The sequence below is a fragment of the Misgurnus anguillicaudatus genome, chromosome 23, assembly GCF_027580225.2.
Source record: "Misgurnus anguillicaudatus chromosome 23, ASM2758022v2, whole genome shotgun sequence".
NCBI lineage: Eukaryota > Metazoa > Chordata > Actinopteri > Cypriniformes > Cobitidae > Misgurnus > Misgurnus anguillicaudatus.
Window position 1 is genome coordinate 13,413,550 of NC_073359.2, and position 18,293 is coordinate 13,431,842.

At 35.7% G+C, this 18,293-nt stretch overlaps 2 protein-coding genes across 5 annotated transcripts in view; both read right to left on the bottom strand.

The window, feature by feature from the left end:
• psmd1 (proteasome 26S subunit, non-ATPase 1) overlaps positions 1 to 12,341 on the bottom strand; it is a 46,039-nt gene extending 33,698 nt beyond the window's left edge. Inside the window, exons 1-16 of one of the 2 annotated variants that reach the window (XM_055217552.2) lie at positions 12,154 to 12,341; positions 11,513 to 11,556; positions 11,355 to 11,428; positions 10,183 to 10,352; positions 9,662 to 9,870; positions 9,397 to 9,540; positions 9,086 to 9,312; positions 8,158 to 8,221; positions 7,949 to 8,077; positions 7,361 to 7,449; positions 7,202 to 7,280; positions 6,620 to 6,793; positions 6,406 to 6,517; positions 5,739 to 5,935; positions 3,573 to 3,668; positions 1,756 to 1,820 (exon numbers count right to left, since the gene is read on the bottom strand). In XM_055217552.2, coding sequence (XP_055073527.2) covers positions 1,756 to 1,820; positions 3,573 to 3,668; positions 5,739 to 5,935; positions 6,406 to 6,517; positions 6,620 to 6,793; positions 7,202 to 7,280; positions 7,361 to 7,449; positions 7,949 to 8,077; positions 8,158 to 8,221; positions 9,086 to 9,312; positions 9,397 to 9,540; positions 9,662 to 9,870; positions 10,183 to 10,352; positions 11,355 to 11,428; positions 11,513 to 11,556; positions 12,154 to 12,172 — 1,892 coding nt within the window. In that variant the 5' untranslated portion in view covers positions 12,173 to 12,341. The remainder of the gene's footprint in view (positions 1 to 1,755; positions 1,821 to 3,572; positions 3,669 to 5,738; positions 5,936 to 6,405; positions 6,518 to 6,619; positions 6,794 to 7,201; positions 7,281 to 7,360; positions 7,450 to 7,948; positions 8,078 to 8,157; positions 8,222 to 9,085; positions 9,313 to 9,396; positions 9,541 to 9,661; positions 9,871 to 10,182; positions 10,353 to 11,354; positions 11,429 to 11,512; positions 11,557 to 12,153) is intronic. The other variant, XM_055217553.2, reaches the window with a different exon arrangement.
• Positions 12,342 to 12,867: 526 nt separating this feature from the next.
• On the bottom strand, positions 12,868 to 15,135 carry LOC129454063 (uncharacterized). 3 transcript variants are annotated; one of them, XM_055218540.2, is made up of 3 exons: positions 14,194 to 15,114; positions 13,573 to 13,686; positions 12,868 to 13,468 (listed from the first exon to the last, which is right to left on the bottom strand). In XM_055218540.2, exons 1-3 carry the CDS (start codon positions 14,861 to 14,863, stop codon positions 13,410 to 13,412), a joined length of 843 nt encoding a protein of 280 aa, XP_055074515.2. In that variant the 5' UTR covers positions 14,864 to 15,114; the 3' UTR covers positions 12,868 to 13,409. The 3 variants fall into 3 exon arrangements, 2 of the variants coding, with proteins under 2 accessions (XP_055074515.2, XP_055074514.2); XM_055218539.2 differs by having other exon boundaries at positions 14,164 to 15,091; XR_008647675.2 differs by lacking the exon at positions 12,868 to 13,468 and having other exon boundaries at positions 14,056 to 15,135.
• Positions 15,136 to 18,293: the final 3,158 nt, after the last annotated feature.

Below are 18,293 nucleotides of genomic sequence, written 5' to 3' on the forward strand. Positions count from 1 at the left end.
ATAGGGTTTTTTACTGCCAATTGATCATGGGAATATCACATGGCCTTTTTAGGGCTTAATATAGTTCCTCTACTTAGCCCAGAACCCTAAGGGAATGTTTGTAGGGGTAATTCATTACCGTTCATAAGAGAAAAGACTGTGAGAAATAAACAAAAGAACAAACTGTCTTTAACCAACATATATGATAACAAAGGTGTTAAATTCAGCCCAGAAGTCTAATACTGCATACTATTATTGAATTGCTTAAAAAAACAAGCTCTGCTCTAATAATGGGTCAGGAATGTTAATAGCGATCTATTACAAACAAAGATCACGTTTTGTTAACACTTATACACTTATATTTTTGAGCTGGTTCTTTTAAAGGGGATGAATTGAGATATATATTTGAGGAGGGTGGTAATTATTTAAATTATTAGTCAACCAATGACAGCTAGGTTGACGGAAATAAAGTATTATTTTTCTTTATTTTTTATAGGGGCAAGGCAACTTTTAAATTAATCCATTTAATACACTTAATTAATAAAATGTATAAGGGTCACAAACTGTAACAGAATGCCACTAAATAATATCATATTTTTTGTAATATGAAAACAGAAATACTACAGAATATGTGTGAGATTGGGATTTTAGAAATGCTTGTTTAAGTGGTGAGCGGTACACGAGTGGAAGCGTTCATTTAGGCCGTAAACGATTAAGTGCACACGTGTAGAAAGGAAAACTGAAAGCTTCATGTGGCTGGATGTCTGTGGCCTCTGTTTTATAAAACCACCATGTCAAGTTAAAAACAGTTCAATGTGTCTTCAGACGCCTGTGCTGTATTTCATACAAATAATAATATTTTAGGTGAATCTTTACACATTTGGAAGTCACTTGCCCAAAACTTTTAAGTTTTCAACCAAAAATGGGAAAGGCTCTTTTAGTTTGGCTCTTTGTTAATACAACAACTGCATTTTGGGGTCATGAAAACTAAAATTTTCGAAAAGCAAGAGAGAAAAACTTGTTTTGTTTTTTCCTACATCATTGTTGTGGGAACATAGCCATAAGCCTGAAGTATAGTTTGGTTATAACTTGTACACAAGGGTGCGCGTGACGCAAACTTTGTCATCAGAATAGTTGGCACATACTGTCAGGCATGCGCATACAGAAGTATGTAGTAAGTAGCCCAGCAAAGGTAATGCAATTTGTTTCAAAACACATGCGTCGAACGTCAGCGTACAAATCAAATGAAAAATGCTTTGCGAGGCTGTGCACTTGACTGTGCGTGTATGCTTGCATATGCTTAAAAAAGCAAGTTATCTGGCTTTGGTTTAGTCAAGGTCTGTCAGTGAATGTGTGTGTTCCTCTGGAAAAAAAACTCATAACCTTTGCACTACTAATGCAATGCTCTGCCAGTTGAGTTACTGGGACTAACAATGGACACCTCACCTATACTTCTCACCCTTACAGGACAACCAAGTACCGATTGGTGCAGTTAAGTGTGGTACAGCATGACAGCAGGAAAAGATCCATCTCTGTGTTTCCTCTTCATTTTTTAATAGGGGCAACAAGCCCGATACTCGAAACACATTTGGGAAAATACGGCAGAAGAATGGGTGGAATTTCGTCTGTGTTTGCACTACAGTTGATTAATCTAGTTTCCTGGCAAGCTTTTAGAGAGCGGCCTGTCATAATGTGGTCTGTTTAAACTGAAGCACAGACTAAAATAACTGAGTAGGGTGATAAAAGAGGAACAGGTGAGGACAGGTGGTACAGTACCTGAACATGATGAAGCCAATGGACTCGACAGCGGCTCTTCGAACATCATCATTCACGTCACTCACCTGATGGAAAGAGAGCAAACAATATTCAGAAAACAGAGATGTGACGATAACAATTCAAGCATCGTTGAAAGTTATTGCATTATTTCTCAAGATATATTAGAGTGAAAACAACTACTGTAATGTGTTTCTCAGTTGCTTTCACAATGTAGTACCTTCTCACGTCCCTATCATGTCTTCACATATCAGATTAAATAACAGCCTACACTAATATGATTTCTTTAAAAACAGACTTTGTTTTCTTATCACAATGTAATGAGCTTATGGGCAGTTTTGAATCTACCTACATTGGATTGGTTGGTTGTTAATTATGAGTTATTCCCTATCTCTGCAATCTCTTATCTAACCTAGTTTCTGTAATTTCCATTTAACTATTGGTTCACTGGTGAAGCTCTTACTAACATCATCCTTTTGTAAGTGAACAGTATAAGCAACCGATGTTACAATATCTGACATGTCTCTCGAAACACGGAATTAAAAAATCTGAATATCAACAAGACAAAATTTTAAATAATCTGCATATTCAAATTATAATTTTTTATTTTATATATTATATTTCTAATTATATTAAAAATGTATAAAAAAAAGTTTTACAATTTAAGTTGACACTTTCATGTAAGCAAATAACTGATCCTTGCCACTGATTTAATCCTGTAACCTTTTACCAATAGGTAAATAAGTTATAAATTAATTGTAGCTTGTGTGCCAAAATGTGACCCGAGCCTATTTATAAAATACTGAAATCAAGCTTTGCTTTCATAGGAATAATCATAATATATATATGACACGTACATTTATTTTTTTAAAGCGAGTTTAGATCCTGCAAAATAGAAACGACTCTGGCAAAAGAAAAATTTCAGGCTGTGTTTAGATCCTGCAAAATAGAAACGACTCTGGCAAAAGAAAAATTTCAGGCTGTAACGCTAAATGTGTTGTAACTGTGTGTTGAAATGTCGCCCCCTGCAGGAAATCAGAATAGATTAAAACTTATCACATTTATCATAGAAATAAAGCTTTGGAGAAAACTTAATTCTGCTGAAATGAAATGTATACCAACACGTGATTCATGGGTTTATCCTGCATTAAAAATCATAAAAATAATTGTAGCTTTATTTACCAGCCCTTTTATTTCTCCCAGGTTTAAAGGGGCCATTGCATGCTTTTTTAAGATGTCAAATAAATCTTAGGTGTCCTCACAGTTTTAGCTCAAAATACCATATAAATAATTTATTATAGCATGTAAAGTTGCCACTTTGTAGGTGTGTGCAAAAATGTGCCGTTTTGGGTGTGTCCTTTAAAATGCAAATGAGCTGATGAAATTCAAACACTTATCACAATGATGAGCAGCACTGGGGACCCAATCACAGCACTTAAACATGGAAAAAGTCCGATTTCCCAGGCTTCCCATCTGAATTAGTTTACTTTGATAAAAGAGCCATGTTATACACCATAGTCCACACCATGTGTTTTTGCATGTATTATATCGAATCCAGAGATGTAAAGAGATTTGCATCATAATTCAGTTTAATGTATTTCACTAGCTTTCCAAACGTATTGCATGCCATCCTGAAGGGTAACATGTCCATCTTTCATTGTTCTACATACACAGCTAGGCATCGTAGCAATAGTACTTAAAGCAATAGTACTTTTTAACTGCTGAACAATTCATTACAAAAATCCTCAAACAAGTTCAAAGCAAAAAGCAATCGGTCTAAACAATTATTGCTGGAAATATTTGCATTGTGCAAGACTCACAGCAACGTGGAGCAGACGTCTGATGGCTTTGTTGTTCCCAGAACCACAGTACGCCATTGCCACTGTGTACATTCCCGACCGACGCAAGATTGGGTCCTGCAGAAAGAGTGAGACAAAACAGAGCCTTAGTGTTGCCGTTTATCTGCATGGACCACCATTACTATAGAAATCAGTGAGGTTTTACAGAGAAAAAAGGGAAAGAATGATTTTTTAAAAAACTGTTTAGACTTTCAAATCAATCTTGTTTTTCTAGACTAAATCATTTAATTATCTTTATTATTAAAATGGAAATTTTTGAATCATTTATGTCAGCATGAAAATTTGTAATTGAAGATTGAAATATATAAGTCTTGTCGCTAATCTATTTTATTGAAACACCTGCTATTAACTTGACTTTCAATTAATCAATTGGTGTTAGAAACAGTTCATATGAAATGCTAAAACCCTCCCAAATGACGTTTAATGCACTGAAATAAATTAGTTTCACTGAAAAAAGATTTATCATTTAATCAAGACAGAAAGTTCAAATTTTGGCAAGACAAAAGTTTTGTCACCTATACAGAAATTTAAGAAACTGACTGCAAATACAAAAATAAGTCAGAAAATTAAGTAGTGGTGCTGTGAGATCCAAATTGAATATCTTGTATGACTTCCATGAGCTTGACGGACTGCATCCATGCGGTTTGGCAAGGATTCATACAATGTATCGATGAAGTCATCAGGATTAGCAAAGGAAGCAGTCTTGCTTCCCTTCCGGAGTTCATCAATATTCTTTGGTTTTGTCTTCCATGCTTCCTCTTTCATCCTACCCCACATATGCTCAATGATGTTCATGTCTGGTGACTGGGCTGACCAATCCTGGAGCATCTTGATCTTCTTTGCTTTGAGGAACTTTGCTGTGGAGATGGAAGTATGCGATGGAGCACCATCCTGCTGCAGAATTTGACCTCTTTTATGGTTGGGAATATAAGAGGTAGCTAAAATTTCTTGGTATTTAAGACTATTGATGTTGCCTTCCAGCCTACAGATCTCTCACACACACCCATACTGGATGTAACCAGACCATGATTTTTCCGCCACCAAACTTCACTGTTTTCTAGGTGAATCTCGGATCCATGCGGGCTCCAGTAGGTCTCCTGCAAAATTTGCAGCGACTGTGGTGTAATTCAACAGAAGATTCATCTGGAAAATCCACCTTCTCCTTTTCCAGGGTCCATCCTTTAAGCAGGCAGTGGGCCTTTTGTTTAGTGCTGGCATCTGGGCACTGATTCGACCATGGGGGCCATTTCGAGACAAAATCCGACAATCTGTTCTGGTTGACATAGGTATTTCAGGTGACCAGGTCTCGTGGAGCTCTGCTGCAGTGGAAAATGGGCTGGCCTTGGATTTTCGAGCCAACAAACGGTCCTCTCAAGCAGTTGTATTCCGGGGTCTGCCTGACCTTCTCTTCAAATCTTTTTTCTATCCTCTGTAGTTGACTCTGAGACACATTGAAGGTGTCTGCCACATCAGCAGTGGATCTTGTCTTCAGCCTCCTCATAATCAAAACTTTAGTATCAGGGTGAATGTTAGGCATGTTTGCAGAGGTCCAGTTGCAGTTGATGTGAAGGTCTAATGTACTGGGGTTCTTTTTATACACACCTGAGACCTAAATGATCCATTATTAGTCACAGATGAACCTTATATGACAAGGCGACAAGACTTATGTCTTTGCAAAAATTGACTCAATGGGCTTTGCCAAGCTGTGAATATTAGAATACTTCTTGACAGTTTAGTTTTGCACTGAAACATTATTACAAAAGCTGTTGGGATTAAAATGACCCATTTCTTGAAAACCAATTTTGATTAGAAATATATTTTTAATATATTCAATTTGTACACAAGGGACAAGACTTTTATCAGGTAGTGTAGAAATCAGTAAGTTTTTACTGAGAATAAAGGGAAAGAAAGATTTTTTTTAAACTGTTTAGACTTTTAAATCAATCTTGTTTTTCTAGACTAAATCATTTTTATTATTAAAATGGAAATTTTTGAATCATTTATGTCAGCATGAAAATTTGTAATTGCAGACTGAAATGTATATATATTATTGACTACAACCACCGATGTATACTAAAAAAAGAAAAGTGTACAATAGAAATAGATGGCATGTGCACAAATACTCACTTTATCTCTGCAAAGACTCTCGATGAGAGCATCTGCCTCCTCCATCCTGCCGTACATCACCATAGCAATGCCGACAGCCAGGCCACGCAAGATCTTCTCATGCTGAGTCTCCTGAGCGTAGCCCACCATGTCTTCTATAGCCTGGGCTGATTTCGAGCCCAACATGACAAGTCCCAAAGCAAGACCAGATGCTTCTCCTGTAACAACACATGACAACATTATTGTTAGTTAAAATCATTTTCATAATTTCAAATGAAAATGTAAACTTAGAAAGGCTTTGTATGGTCAACTATGAGATGACGTGCAATGCAGAAAACCAATAACACACTTTTCCTCAAAATAGCCACTATTCAAGACATCATGGCATGGTTTTACAAAGCTTAGATTAAGCCAGGATTAGGCCTTAGTTTCTTATAACAGCTAAGGGGGTTTTAACAACTGGCAACCCACTGTTTCTTGGGGCTTATTGCTTTATTTTAAACCAGATTTAAGCCTAATCTTTTTTAGTGTAACCCACCCACATATGAGACCTTTAAGCCATGTATGCAAAATCGGGCCCTTGTTCATATGACAAAAGATGCATGACAAGTTACATGGTAAAATAAAATGGTTTAAAGCTTAATGCTTTGTAATGGGTCTAAAATATGTTTTAAAAAGCATCACATGCCTGTTACTGCATCATCTTGATATAGGTTTGATTTGAGCAGATCGTAAACATCTTGGCGGGCAGTGCCTAGAGCAGCTAGTCCGAGGCCGAGAGCTCCACCATGACGAACAATCTAAAAATAGAGAACAGAAAACATTAAAACATTCCCTTTCGACAAAGCACTGCAGGTGCTTTGGTATCACATGTATTTAAATGTCATTTGCAAAGGACATACATCATTACTGGCATTCTTCAATTGGCTCAGCAGATAGTCGATAATGTCCCCTCCGTGATTGGCATGAATCAATCCAAGAGCATATAGCCCACCACCTTCCTGATAGGCTGACCCGGGTGAGGTGTCTTTGGGCAGGTAGGTCGCCATTAATTGTAGTGCCTCCTTTTCATGACCCTGCATACAGATGCAATTACATTTAACAATGAAAATCCAGATAAGAACCTCAAATCCATTATTTTTCATTTCAAGAGATAAAATTATATTTACAAAACTTTACATGGAGGCTATAAACAAATTTGTTTCAATTTCTTAACAAGATAAACATCAACTAAACAAATTGTCAAAAGAATGACATTGCTATATTAACTTCATTGACAATATGTGACACATGTACCAGTGGCTACATTTCAGTATAGATTTTGCTAAATAACAATTTTTAAAAGATCAAACATTGAAATTTGGTAGTTGTGCATCGGTTTCCTCACAAAAAACAAATCCTAGTTAACCTTACCTTTAGAAAGAAACCTTATGCATAGGCACATGATAATATTATTATAACACACAAGCAAGAATATTGTTAACCTTATGAATGACGCCAAGACTAGCTGTTGCTGTGAACTTTGCCCAGTTAGTTGCTCTTGCCAGCCACTCCAAATTCTCTCTGAAAAAAAAATCCTTATAATTTTTTCTGATAACAACAATATTCTGTTTAGTACAGTAAGCGTTTGACACATATTTTACCTGAGAAACTGATCACTTGTCGTTCCCGTGTGCATGAATGAGTTTGCTATGACTGTGGCTGTGTGGCACACTGAATTTCGAACTGCGTCCTAAAACGAGAAAAAAATAAAATGCTAAACAAAATGACATGTTTAGGTTATAAGGCAAAGTATCTCATGCTCTATTATAAGTTTAATTCATGAGGTACACTTTACAATAAGGTTGTATTTGTTAACAATTAGAGTTAATGCATTAGCTAACATGAACTTACATTGAACAATACTTCTACAACATTTATTAATCTTAGTTTATGTTAATTTTGGTATTTACTCATATATTAATAAAAGCAAACGTTGTAACTGTGTTAACATTTAATTAATGTACCATGAACTAACATAAATAAATGCATTAACATGAATGAATACATGCTGAAAAACAATATTGTTTATTGTTTGTTCATGTTAGTAAATGCATTTAATAATGTTTAGTAATACAAGCTTATCGTGAAGCGTTACAATTTTATGTTGTAACAAAACACCTTTAGACCCCTGTGGGTTAACATTAGCTGGTCAGATATGATAAATTCGCTGCATTGCTCTGGTTTCCTACCTTTGTGTTTTTAAGAATCATTAGGTCTGTATTGTTATTTCGAATGAGGAACTGAAGATGGAGCTCGATCGCCATTTCACCACTTAGTATTTTGATCATTTTGGAGTTCTGGTCTTTTGGCTCTTCCTTCTAAAAATAAAAACATACACTCAGGATGTGCTTGCATTTTACAGACACTTGTGAACTGATGACAACAAAATGAGATTAACTACCTGGTCTGCGGTCTTTCCAGCAGGTGAGCTTCCAGGTTTCTCATCGGTCTCCATAGCATCACTAATAAAAAAACAAAAAAGACCTATATCATTATCACATAAACATAAGTAAAAACATTTTGCCTTACAATCACAATTCATGGTTTTATTTGTACGAGAGTATTTAAGATTTATAAATATAACATTTATTCACAATAAATGTTTCGTTTAGTTTCACCTATTTTCTGTTTGCCTCTTATTTTCTGCAATTAAATTCCATTTGTATTATCGTTCAATCGGCCAAATTTTTTTTATATCAGTCAACCGCTAATTCAAATCATTTCACTGAAGAAGTGTTTGCCATTGATAATTAAGGCATCTACAAAGAATTTTATGAAATAATGCTAAACAGTTTAGGAAAAGTTTGATTTTACCATTTTTAAAGGGTACATTTAACAATATGTTAAGATGTCAAATAAATCATTGGTGTCCCTAGACTCAGAGTATGTATGTGAAGTTTTAACTCTAAATACCATATAGATAATTTATTAAAATTGCCACTTTGTAGGTTTGAGCAAAAATTCACGGTTTTTGGGTGTGTCCTTTTAAATGCAAATGACTTGATCTCTGCACTAAAAGGCAGTGCTGTGGTTTGGTGCTATTATGCTTTTTTGACATCACAAGGAAAGTGAAATTTCAATTACCTATTTTTGCACATGTTTGTAGAGAATGGTTTACCAAAACTAAGTTACTGGGTTGATCTCTTTTCACATTTTTTAGGTTGATACAAGCATTGGGGACCCAATTATAGCACTTAAACATGGAAAAAGTCAGATTTTTATGATATGTCCCATTTAAGGGGGTGAATCTCTTACCCAGAAGGAACAATTAGTGGTTTTAAAATGTACCATACACAAATAATACTGGCATGCCCTCTGCCTCTTACCTGTCTTTCTCTTGGGTTGGGACGGTGCCCGTGTTGGTAGACCCGGGTACTGCGGGGATGGGTGTGCCGACTGTACGCAAGTTTTGAATGACTGAGGACAGGAACTGCTGGCTGGCGCTCTCATACAGGTCAAAGCAGATCTGATAGGCCATCAGGAGGTTATCCTCCTTCACCAACTTTTCCAGAATATCACTTACAGCTTGAGGGTCATCCAGGAAAATCAGACACTGTGAAGAAAAAATGTATGTTGTTACGCAGAAATGTCCGAAAACAAATCCATTCAAAGCTGACGCCAATTCAGGAAAGGTTACCTGGCAAACGTTAATGAAGTCGGGCATTTCCAAGTTCATGTACAGCTTGACAAGAACTCTGAGAACTTCGTTACGAAACTTTTTGTTCTGCATGAGGGACATGCAGATCTTCAGACTGTAGGCTAGCAAACCACCAATGTCATTCTGTGGAAAAACACAAACAAGTAGAAGGTGTTATCATGAACAAATGATTGAGATAGCTCAAATGCTAATAAAAAGCTAAGTTAATGTTAAATAAAGACAGAGTAGGCAATAAGCAACATACTGATTCCAGGATTGTTTTCTCAAAGATGTCCAAGCGTCTGGTCTCTAACGCGATGCCAATGGCTTGTTTGTACTTGTGATCTCCCAAGCACCGCTGAAACATCTTGTTGACGATTCCCTCCAGACGTGGATCAATGCTTTTCTTTTCCTCATCCTCCGGCAGCTCTGCGTTCTCCACGCGCAGTTTGGTGTAATGATCAATACATTTGGCAATGATGGACAAAGAACAATTAGTAAATGATGTTGCCAGCTAGAGATAATTAAAACATATGTGACCCTGTGTGTTAAATCCAGGTCTCACGATATAATAATGAGGTTAAGAGCATCAAGGTTTGAGTTCAATGACTGATTTCACATGGATTTTAATCTTTTACATGATCTTACTTAGTCAATATTAAAGGTCTCAAGGTTATATTTTCACAGAATGTTCTTTATATTATATTAGGATGATTTTATGTAGAAAACAGTAAATCACTAAAAATGACTTTAGCTGGGTTTATTCGGACAAAGCTTGTCACTTACCAATGATCGTCTCGACATATTCTGAATCATCGTTGACATTGAAGAGATCTCCGGCACCCAGAGCGTAGTTCAAAGATTCCTCGAAAGCACCAAGGTGGTAAAACACTTTGGAAGCCACCAGCGCGGCAAACTCTCTGCTACAAAACGTCTCATCCTCATACAGGACTTCACTGACCAAGAAAATACATAGTATTAGAATAAAATATTTAAAGATTAAAGCCTTGTGGCAGTGCTGTGTATGTAGTGTAGTGATCGACCAATATAGTTTTTTTAATGGCCGATGCCGAGAAAGCAAAGTGGCCGACTGGCTTTGACATAAAATAACAAAAAAATTGTATGCGTAATACTTATAAATATACCATTTTTAGGTACTTAAAAAATATTTGCAATACATGTACTGCGGATCTGACACTTTACGAAATAAGTTAAAATAAGATTTGCTTCCCGTCGGAGTGTTGTTTTTTGTTACACAACCTTACGTCATGTTAAAAAGTGAATAATGGTTGGTTAATTTACTGTCTTTTAGGGTTGTAAAGGTATACTTTCACGGTTATCATACCGTAAACATTTGCTTATACATGGTTTGGGGGGAAAAAATAAAGCAGATCTCACCTGCACTACTACGCACATGCAACTTCATTTGGAGTGACTGCTAGACTCCACTCGTTTATGTACAGCAGAGAAAATGTCAGAGCCAGAGACTACAAATTCTAACCTCTATCCCCCACCAGAAAAAGTTAAAATCTAGTTTGAAAATAATTTGGGTATACGAAAAACGATTGCGGGCTTGTCCTTGAAGATGGATATCCAGTTTGCAAGAAATGTGGACAAAGAGTGGCTGCAAAAAGAGGCGCTAAAGCCCATTTAAGTGATTTATATTACAGATCAATTTAAGTTGGTTATACTTAGGGCATATAATAAAAACTATACATTTCACTCACTATATGACGATGTGAACAAATGAATATATCCAGTGAAACCACGATAGTTTCGGAGACAATTATCATACCGTGGAAAATCATACCGTTACAACCCTACTGTCTTTACATTAGGAACAACAAAATTAGGAAAGGCCGATTGAAAAAACGCATCAGCCGATGCTGCTAATTATAAAGTTCCAAAATTAGGCCAATATATCAGTGTATAACTAATGTAACGTTAGTCTTACTTACATTTTGTCTACTGACTCTGAAATCTCAGCCCAGAAGTCATTAACAATGGAGTTTAGTTTGTGAAGTGCAAACTCCTTCAAAAGAAAAAGAGATTATTATTAATAATGTTTCAACGCAATAAACATTTAAATATTTATTTTTATAAACATGGGTTGTACCTTGAGCTGTGGCTCATCTTCATCCAGCAAGGAAATTATACCAGCTATAAAAACAGCAAACCCACTGTCAATACATACTGTCCACTCACAACAGATATACAGTATATGCATCTAAATGGATTAATAATACATATATCTACAGTAAAGAGTATTTGTCTACAGTTAACCCTCTGCTTGTCTATCAGTCTAGTTTGATCCATTATATATTAATCTCTATATACAGTATACTTGATGACAAGGCTGACACTTAACGTTACATTGACAAGACATTTTTGCTAAACAACAAAAACTTTTGACAAACACTATATATGTGAAAGTTTTAATATTTGTCGTTTTTTAAAACGCATTAAAGTGTTGAAATTTGTATAAGATTAAAAAAAACGCATTGTATAACAAATAAACATCCAACAATCCTTCAGCGCTGTCAATGAAAACGAAACTAAATAAACAAACATACACGCAATCAACACCTTCTATTTAATTAGAAAAGTAAAATAAAGCACAATAAAAATATAACTTTCTTACCATTACACACATAAACATGTAAAAAAATAACGCAAAAAAAGAAAAGTGTTTAGCGGTTAGCTGTGTGACTCAGCTAAATCAAACTCACTCTCCATCATTCATTCACATTCACTTACCGGCTGAAGTGATCATCATAAAGTCTGTTTGTCCTCCAGATTTATAACGCAAATATCCAAAATTCAATAAAGTGTATTTAAATATAAATGAAAACTGATTGAAGAGCTCGAGCGATCAAGCGCTATATGCACCAGTAGCTCGCACTCGTCTGACAATGAGCGCTGCAACAAGACGACCTAAAGCATGCCTGAATAAATCAACATGTAACTTAATCTAAAATCAAAGGCTGTATAATACGTAAATTTATGATTAAACAAATGTGAATAAAATATTCATTTTTATGTACAATATCTCCTATTTCTAATTTAATAAATTATATATGAAGGCTGTAGAAATTATTTTCAGGCAGGCGACAGGACTCAAGCAGATCTTCTTTGGTGGTCAAAAGGAGAACATGAAGCACATGTGCACGCGCATGCCGCTCAGTGGCCCAAGATGGAAAAACATTTAAACCCCAATTTTAAGATTATTATTCTGTAAAATGTAATTATTAATAATAATAATAATAAAATTATTACTTTAAAATATATTATGGTTATTTTTACTATTTAAACGTAACATTTTATTCAGTTTGCTCACTACTTTAGTAAGACGTTACAATAGCTTGTACCTGGCTATTATGAGACTTTTATGCTTTCTGTGTACACTACTACTATCTAGATGCTATATGTAGATAAAGAGCTCATTGCATTTTAAACTAAAACAACAAATAGTTGACAGCAGAATTTGTTTTATTCATTTTAGTAGCAGTACTTGGCATTTTCTCTTTATTGCTTGTGTAAATTGAGATAAGTGTAACAAAAAAGAAAATTAACAAATTAAATAAAAAAAGGAATGTCAAGATACTGTTGCACTAGACATTAGTAACATCTTTATGAGCCTATACATTTATATTTTTAAAAAATATTTATATTTTTATTGAGAAGAAACACTACATTTTTGATGATTCACATGGTCAGCTGAAGCAATAAAGTAACTAAATAAAAAAGTAGTTTAAACATTGCAGTCACGGTGTATTTGTCACATCAGATTTCTACTTTGTAACAAACACTACTTTATACTATAATTATAACCAGATATCCTTCTAAAATCATGAGTAATATTGTAGCAGCCTTACATTGTCATCAGTTCTGGTTTGCCTTAATCCTGAGTGGTTAGTTATAGTGCAAGAAAATATCACCTGTGTAGAACACAGGCACACAGTTTTGGGCTTTCTTTTAAACCATTTTGATCTATTCCGAAAGGTAGCTAGCCGTCATTGTGACGTTGCCTTCATCTGCAGAGGTATTCCTTCTTCAGTGGTCTGTGTCTTGTCTGCAAAGGTAGGTTACATAATGAATAATTGTGAAGAAACTGGTTTGAAACAAAATGTCATGATATTATAGATGTGATAATTATCATTATTATAATTGTCATACCTTGCTGCCATTTACGAGAAATTATGTCAGCTTGTCCTCTCTTGCCTTTTCTGAATATTCCTGGTAAACACGTCAGTGGCCAGATCATACGGCCTTTATCATCAGAGCTACTGTCTGCAACATAAAGAATAGCATTCATTCTTCTTGGGTATCCATGCATGAAAATTCCCCAAATCATGTGATTAGGATTAACAGACCTACATAGGCAATGTGACTGAAAGTACAGACAAAAGCAGAAAAAAGGTGGTAAAGGATATTCCCAGCACAAATTAATTTTCTGTAAAGAAAATGTTCCTAGGGAACCAAAAACAAACCACTAAAAACTAACATTATGGGAACGTTTCAGAAACCAGAAATTGTTAGGTGGAATTATTCACATGTCTTTTTTGCAGGTGTGACGTCATAATGTACAAGTAGCTTCAGGTTTTCAGAATTTGATGGCCAAAATGCAGCAAAACATTATTAAGCTGACTGAGTTCGAACCTAAAAACTTTGCACTTCAAACTGAGTTACGCTATGCCAAAATGTTGTCAGGGTAGGTATGTCATCAGATATTTGAGGATGCATTTTACAACCACAGACTTCTCTGACCTCCGTACAATGAAGACTTGATAGCTTTACATGCGTTAATTTTGATCGCGTAGAGCACATCCGGGTCCTTCGTGACGTAATGGCCGGTCCATATGGCTTGTTGTGGGTGATCGATAAACACTGATCGGAGGGATCGATCTAGTAAATCTACTGACTCGCGGTTCTGTGATCGACTAGAGTCAGTGTGAATGAGTCCCAGCAGAGCCGGGCTCAGCGCGTTTCTCTTTACGCGAGCTCGGACGTCCTTCAGGATCTCGCGCAAGCAGACTTTATTATCATTTTTGCAAACATAATCATGTCGGAAGATGAATATGATCACGGAGCATTTAATAGACCTCTTCTCTCCGCTGATATTTTTGCTTGAAATCACTGTTTTATTCTTGTGCTCTTCTGGTTTGACGCTCTTAGTGCAATGAGCATGTATCGATGAACTCTGGTCTGATCGATCGGACTGTGTTTGAACAGCACCGATCGGGTCAGTTTTATCCCGGGTTTGGATTTTAATTTCGCCGTTGCTGCTGCCAATACAGTCGGTGGTGTCCTCATGCATGCTATCATTAAACATGTCAGCGATAAAGTCCTTAAAAACACCGCTGTCTCCATCAGGTCCGGTCACAGCGCTGATTAAATGGATGTTACTTTTTCCACCGATCTGTTGCAGAATTTGCTGGAAATCGTCACGCTCACTCTCTGAAGCCATTAGCAACGCAACGTCTTTAGGATATATATCTTTATGGCTAGATAAAGATAAATATGAATTTAATTATCACAAAACTTTTTTGAGATCATTTAATGCCAAGAAGTTCTCGCTACGAAGGTGGGTGCAGAGAGCCTTCTCTGATTTGCCACGCACATGTGTGGGCGGGGTTTATTTACACAATCATGACCGGTCGGCGTGAAGGTTGAAGTGGGGAGGTTTTTTTTGATTGGCCAAGCGCTTGTGTGGGCAGATGCATGCACACGTTTGATAGTGCGCCGAATAGATATATCATAGACCACGCACTGACTGCTGGATCACCGTCAACATCGCCGCCATATTAGCCCTGGCAAACAAGTTGTCCAAGAAACGTTTGCATTCATCCAGTTTCAATAATTTACGTGGAGTATAAATACGTTATGTGTAGTTACTTATAATCTCACGCTTCTCAATAGTTGATTTATTTTTATGTTTGACAATTACGCAGACATCCCTTGTGTAATACAAATTAATGTACATGACCATACACAGCTCATTCAATTTGAAATACTGGGGGAAAAAATCTAAATAAATACTATTTTACTAAAACTGCTATATTTCATATTGTAAATACTGCATGGTAGAGTTTGACCATAACATAGCCTAAATGTTTTACTTCTGTTTAACCGGATCCATCAGGGTTTATCTTTAATCTGTACAATTGTCTATTTTAAAAGATATGATGATGAAAGAGGTGAGAGCAAGCGTGATGCTCTAATCCACTGTTCATCGCACCTTTATGAGCCACAATTCAGCAATTCGGGGGAAGACGCCTCAACCCTTGGCCTCTGCTGCCTGTTTTGAGGACAGCAAAAACAGCGGTATACAGATAAGTAAATTGTGTGAAAAATAATGTGGTTTTTTTACACGTGAAATATGAATACATGTTATATTGCGCACTGTAAACACAATCAAAGCTTCAAACACAGAAAGAACAGGACTTTTAAACACCACCAATGTGCAGCATCCACCTGAATGATGCGACGGCAGCCATATTGCACCAGAACACCAATCATACACCTGGGCTGCGGTTAGCCCCAACAAAACATTGCACATAGGTTGTAACATCTTAGCCGAAGGACAGTGCTTTTTAATAATAAATGTGTGGTTTCCCGGATAGGGATTAGCTTAAACCAGGACTTGGCCTTAGTTTAATTCATAAATATAATTTTAACACGCATGCCTTTCTAAAAACAATACTTGTGTGCACTGTAAAAAATACTTTGCTGCCTTAAAATTTTTGCTAAATCAACTCAGATTTACAAGTCATGTCAACAGAGATGAGTTGTCTCAACTTATAAAATATAGTTGAGAAAAGTCAACTTAGTGTTATAAGTTATAACAACTCACCTGTAGTTATAACAACTCATCTCTAGTCAAGATAAATCATAGTAAGTTGAAGTGACTTGTAAATCTGAGTTGATTAAATTTTAAGGCAGCAAAGTATTTTTACAGTGTGCATTTTGAGGCAAAACAAAGGGTACTGATTTTATTTAAGGATACATATTTTAAGATATGTCAGTGCAGGTTGGTTTGGGTTTGGACAGCTCTTACATTTATTTTAGTCTAGGACTAGTCTAATCCTAAAGTGAAATTTTATTTGGAAATAAAGATGAAACTCTCAAGCAATACGCAAATCAGCTTAACTACTACCATCTCAGAATATTGCCAGAATTAGATGTTTTGTCTCAAGACAGGGCTTAGAGAAACTTATTCATGCTTTCATCACCAGCAGGGTGGATGACCTGAACCAAAAAATCTGAGCACATCACACCAGTGCTCAGGTCTTTACACTGGCTTCATGTTACATTTAGAATAGATTTTAAACTATTGCTACTCGTTTATAAATCACTTCATGGCTTAGGACCGAAATACATGACAGATATGCTAATTGACAGATTACTCGGATCATTAGGATCCGGTCAGTTAGAAATACCAACAGTTCACTCAAAACAAGGTGCGTCAGATTTAGCTTTTATGCCATCTGTAGCTGAAATCAGATTCCAGAAGAGATCAGATGTGCTTCAACAGTAGCCACTTTTAAATCTAGAATAAAACATCTGTTAACTCTGCATTTACTGAATGAGCACTGACTGCACTTTTAAATTCAAATCACCACCCCATGTCCCCATCACTATACTGGGGTGTTCCGGGCCGTTCACATTATAACGATAACTAGTTCTATTTGGGGAGTCTAGTCAGATTTTGACATTTCATGAAGACTTTGGTTTATTTTTTAATGGAATTCGTTTAAGAATGTAACACTATGATATGTTGTTACATTTCACTTGAAATGTATAGGGGTTATTTTGTACTACTTGCATTAATTAGTTTTAAATGTTTTCAAACATTATTTGGTCAATAAATAAAGCAATTTATGCAATCCTGTGTCTGACTATTTTTATATCCAACCCCTTAAATTACTCAATTTTTATAAGTAATTAGTAATGAGAAATATTAGCTAGACCTTACCTATTTATTTTTTGTTCTTTTGTCATAGTTAAATGTAGGTATCTTTATTAAAATATATAGGATAGAATGTACCCAAACAAAGTGAGTGCAAATTGTTACAACAATTTTATTGAGTAGATTCTAGGTTGGGTTTTTTTTTTACAGTGGGCTCAATCAGATTGAAAAGTTTTCATGTAAACGCCTTAATCAATAAGATTGAGGTTGATCAGATGCAAATTTCAATCGTATTGAAAGGGGTGGTGTAATCCGATCTGTGACCCGATGATACACTGTAAAAAATAATATTCTAGATTTACAAATGTAGTGCATCATTTTTGCATCCACTTTTTAAAATACGTTTTACTTGAAATTATAAGCAAAAAAAATGCTTAAAATTCCATGTAATACTTACTTTAAAAATAGATACAAAAATTATGCACTATACTTTTAAGTTAATCCAGCCTTTATTTTAAATGCGTAAATCGACAATCGGATGCAAAAATACATTGTGCACAAGCGTAGACGAATTGTGCTCCATTTCATGTCTTATATTTACCTCTTATTTACGTATCATATGATTCTCGTCACAGAAACATGCAAGAGCAAGGCAATGGCAACACACATTAATAAGGTAATGGGGTCACGCAGTGTATATTCTGCAGCGTTCATGTCTTTTTATAACATTACATTACATAAAGCAATAAAATAGGGCTGTGCCTTTGGAAAATTGTGTTTAGATTTCCTATAGACGGTTTCAGCAGTAACAATATAAACAAACGGCTTTCATGGATAACATGTAACTTTCGCTAAACTCTGCTAAGAATAAATAACAACAAAGTCCTTTTAAAGTAGTTTATTTATATAACAAGCAAAATTAACAACAGGTAGATTACCTGAAACCAAAATATTTGTTATTTTCAATTAGGTATTTGTTCAAGAGTTC

Coding starts and splice junctions, on each gene's coding strand:
- LOC129454063 (XM_055218539.2), bottom strand. CDS start 14,863: ATGGCTTCAGAGAGTGAGCGTGACGATTTCCAGCAAATTCTGCAACAG. Junction 13,687..14,163: donor CAAGTCTTCATTGTACGGAG/GTCAGAGAAGTC, acceptor TTTATGTTGCAG/ACAGTAGCTCTGATGATAAA. Junction 13,469..13,572: donor TTCTCGTAAATGGCAGCAAG/GTATGACAATTA, acceptor CTACCTTTGCAG/ACAAGACACAGACCACTGAA.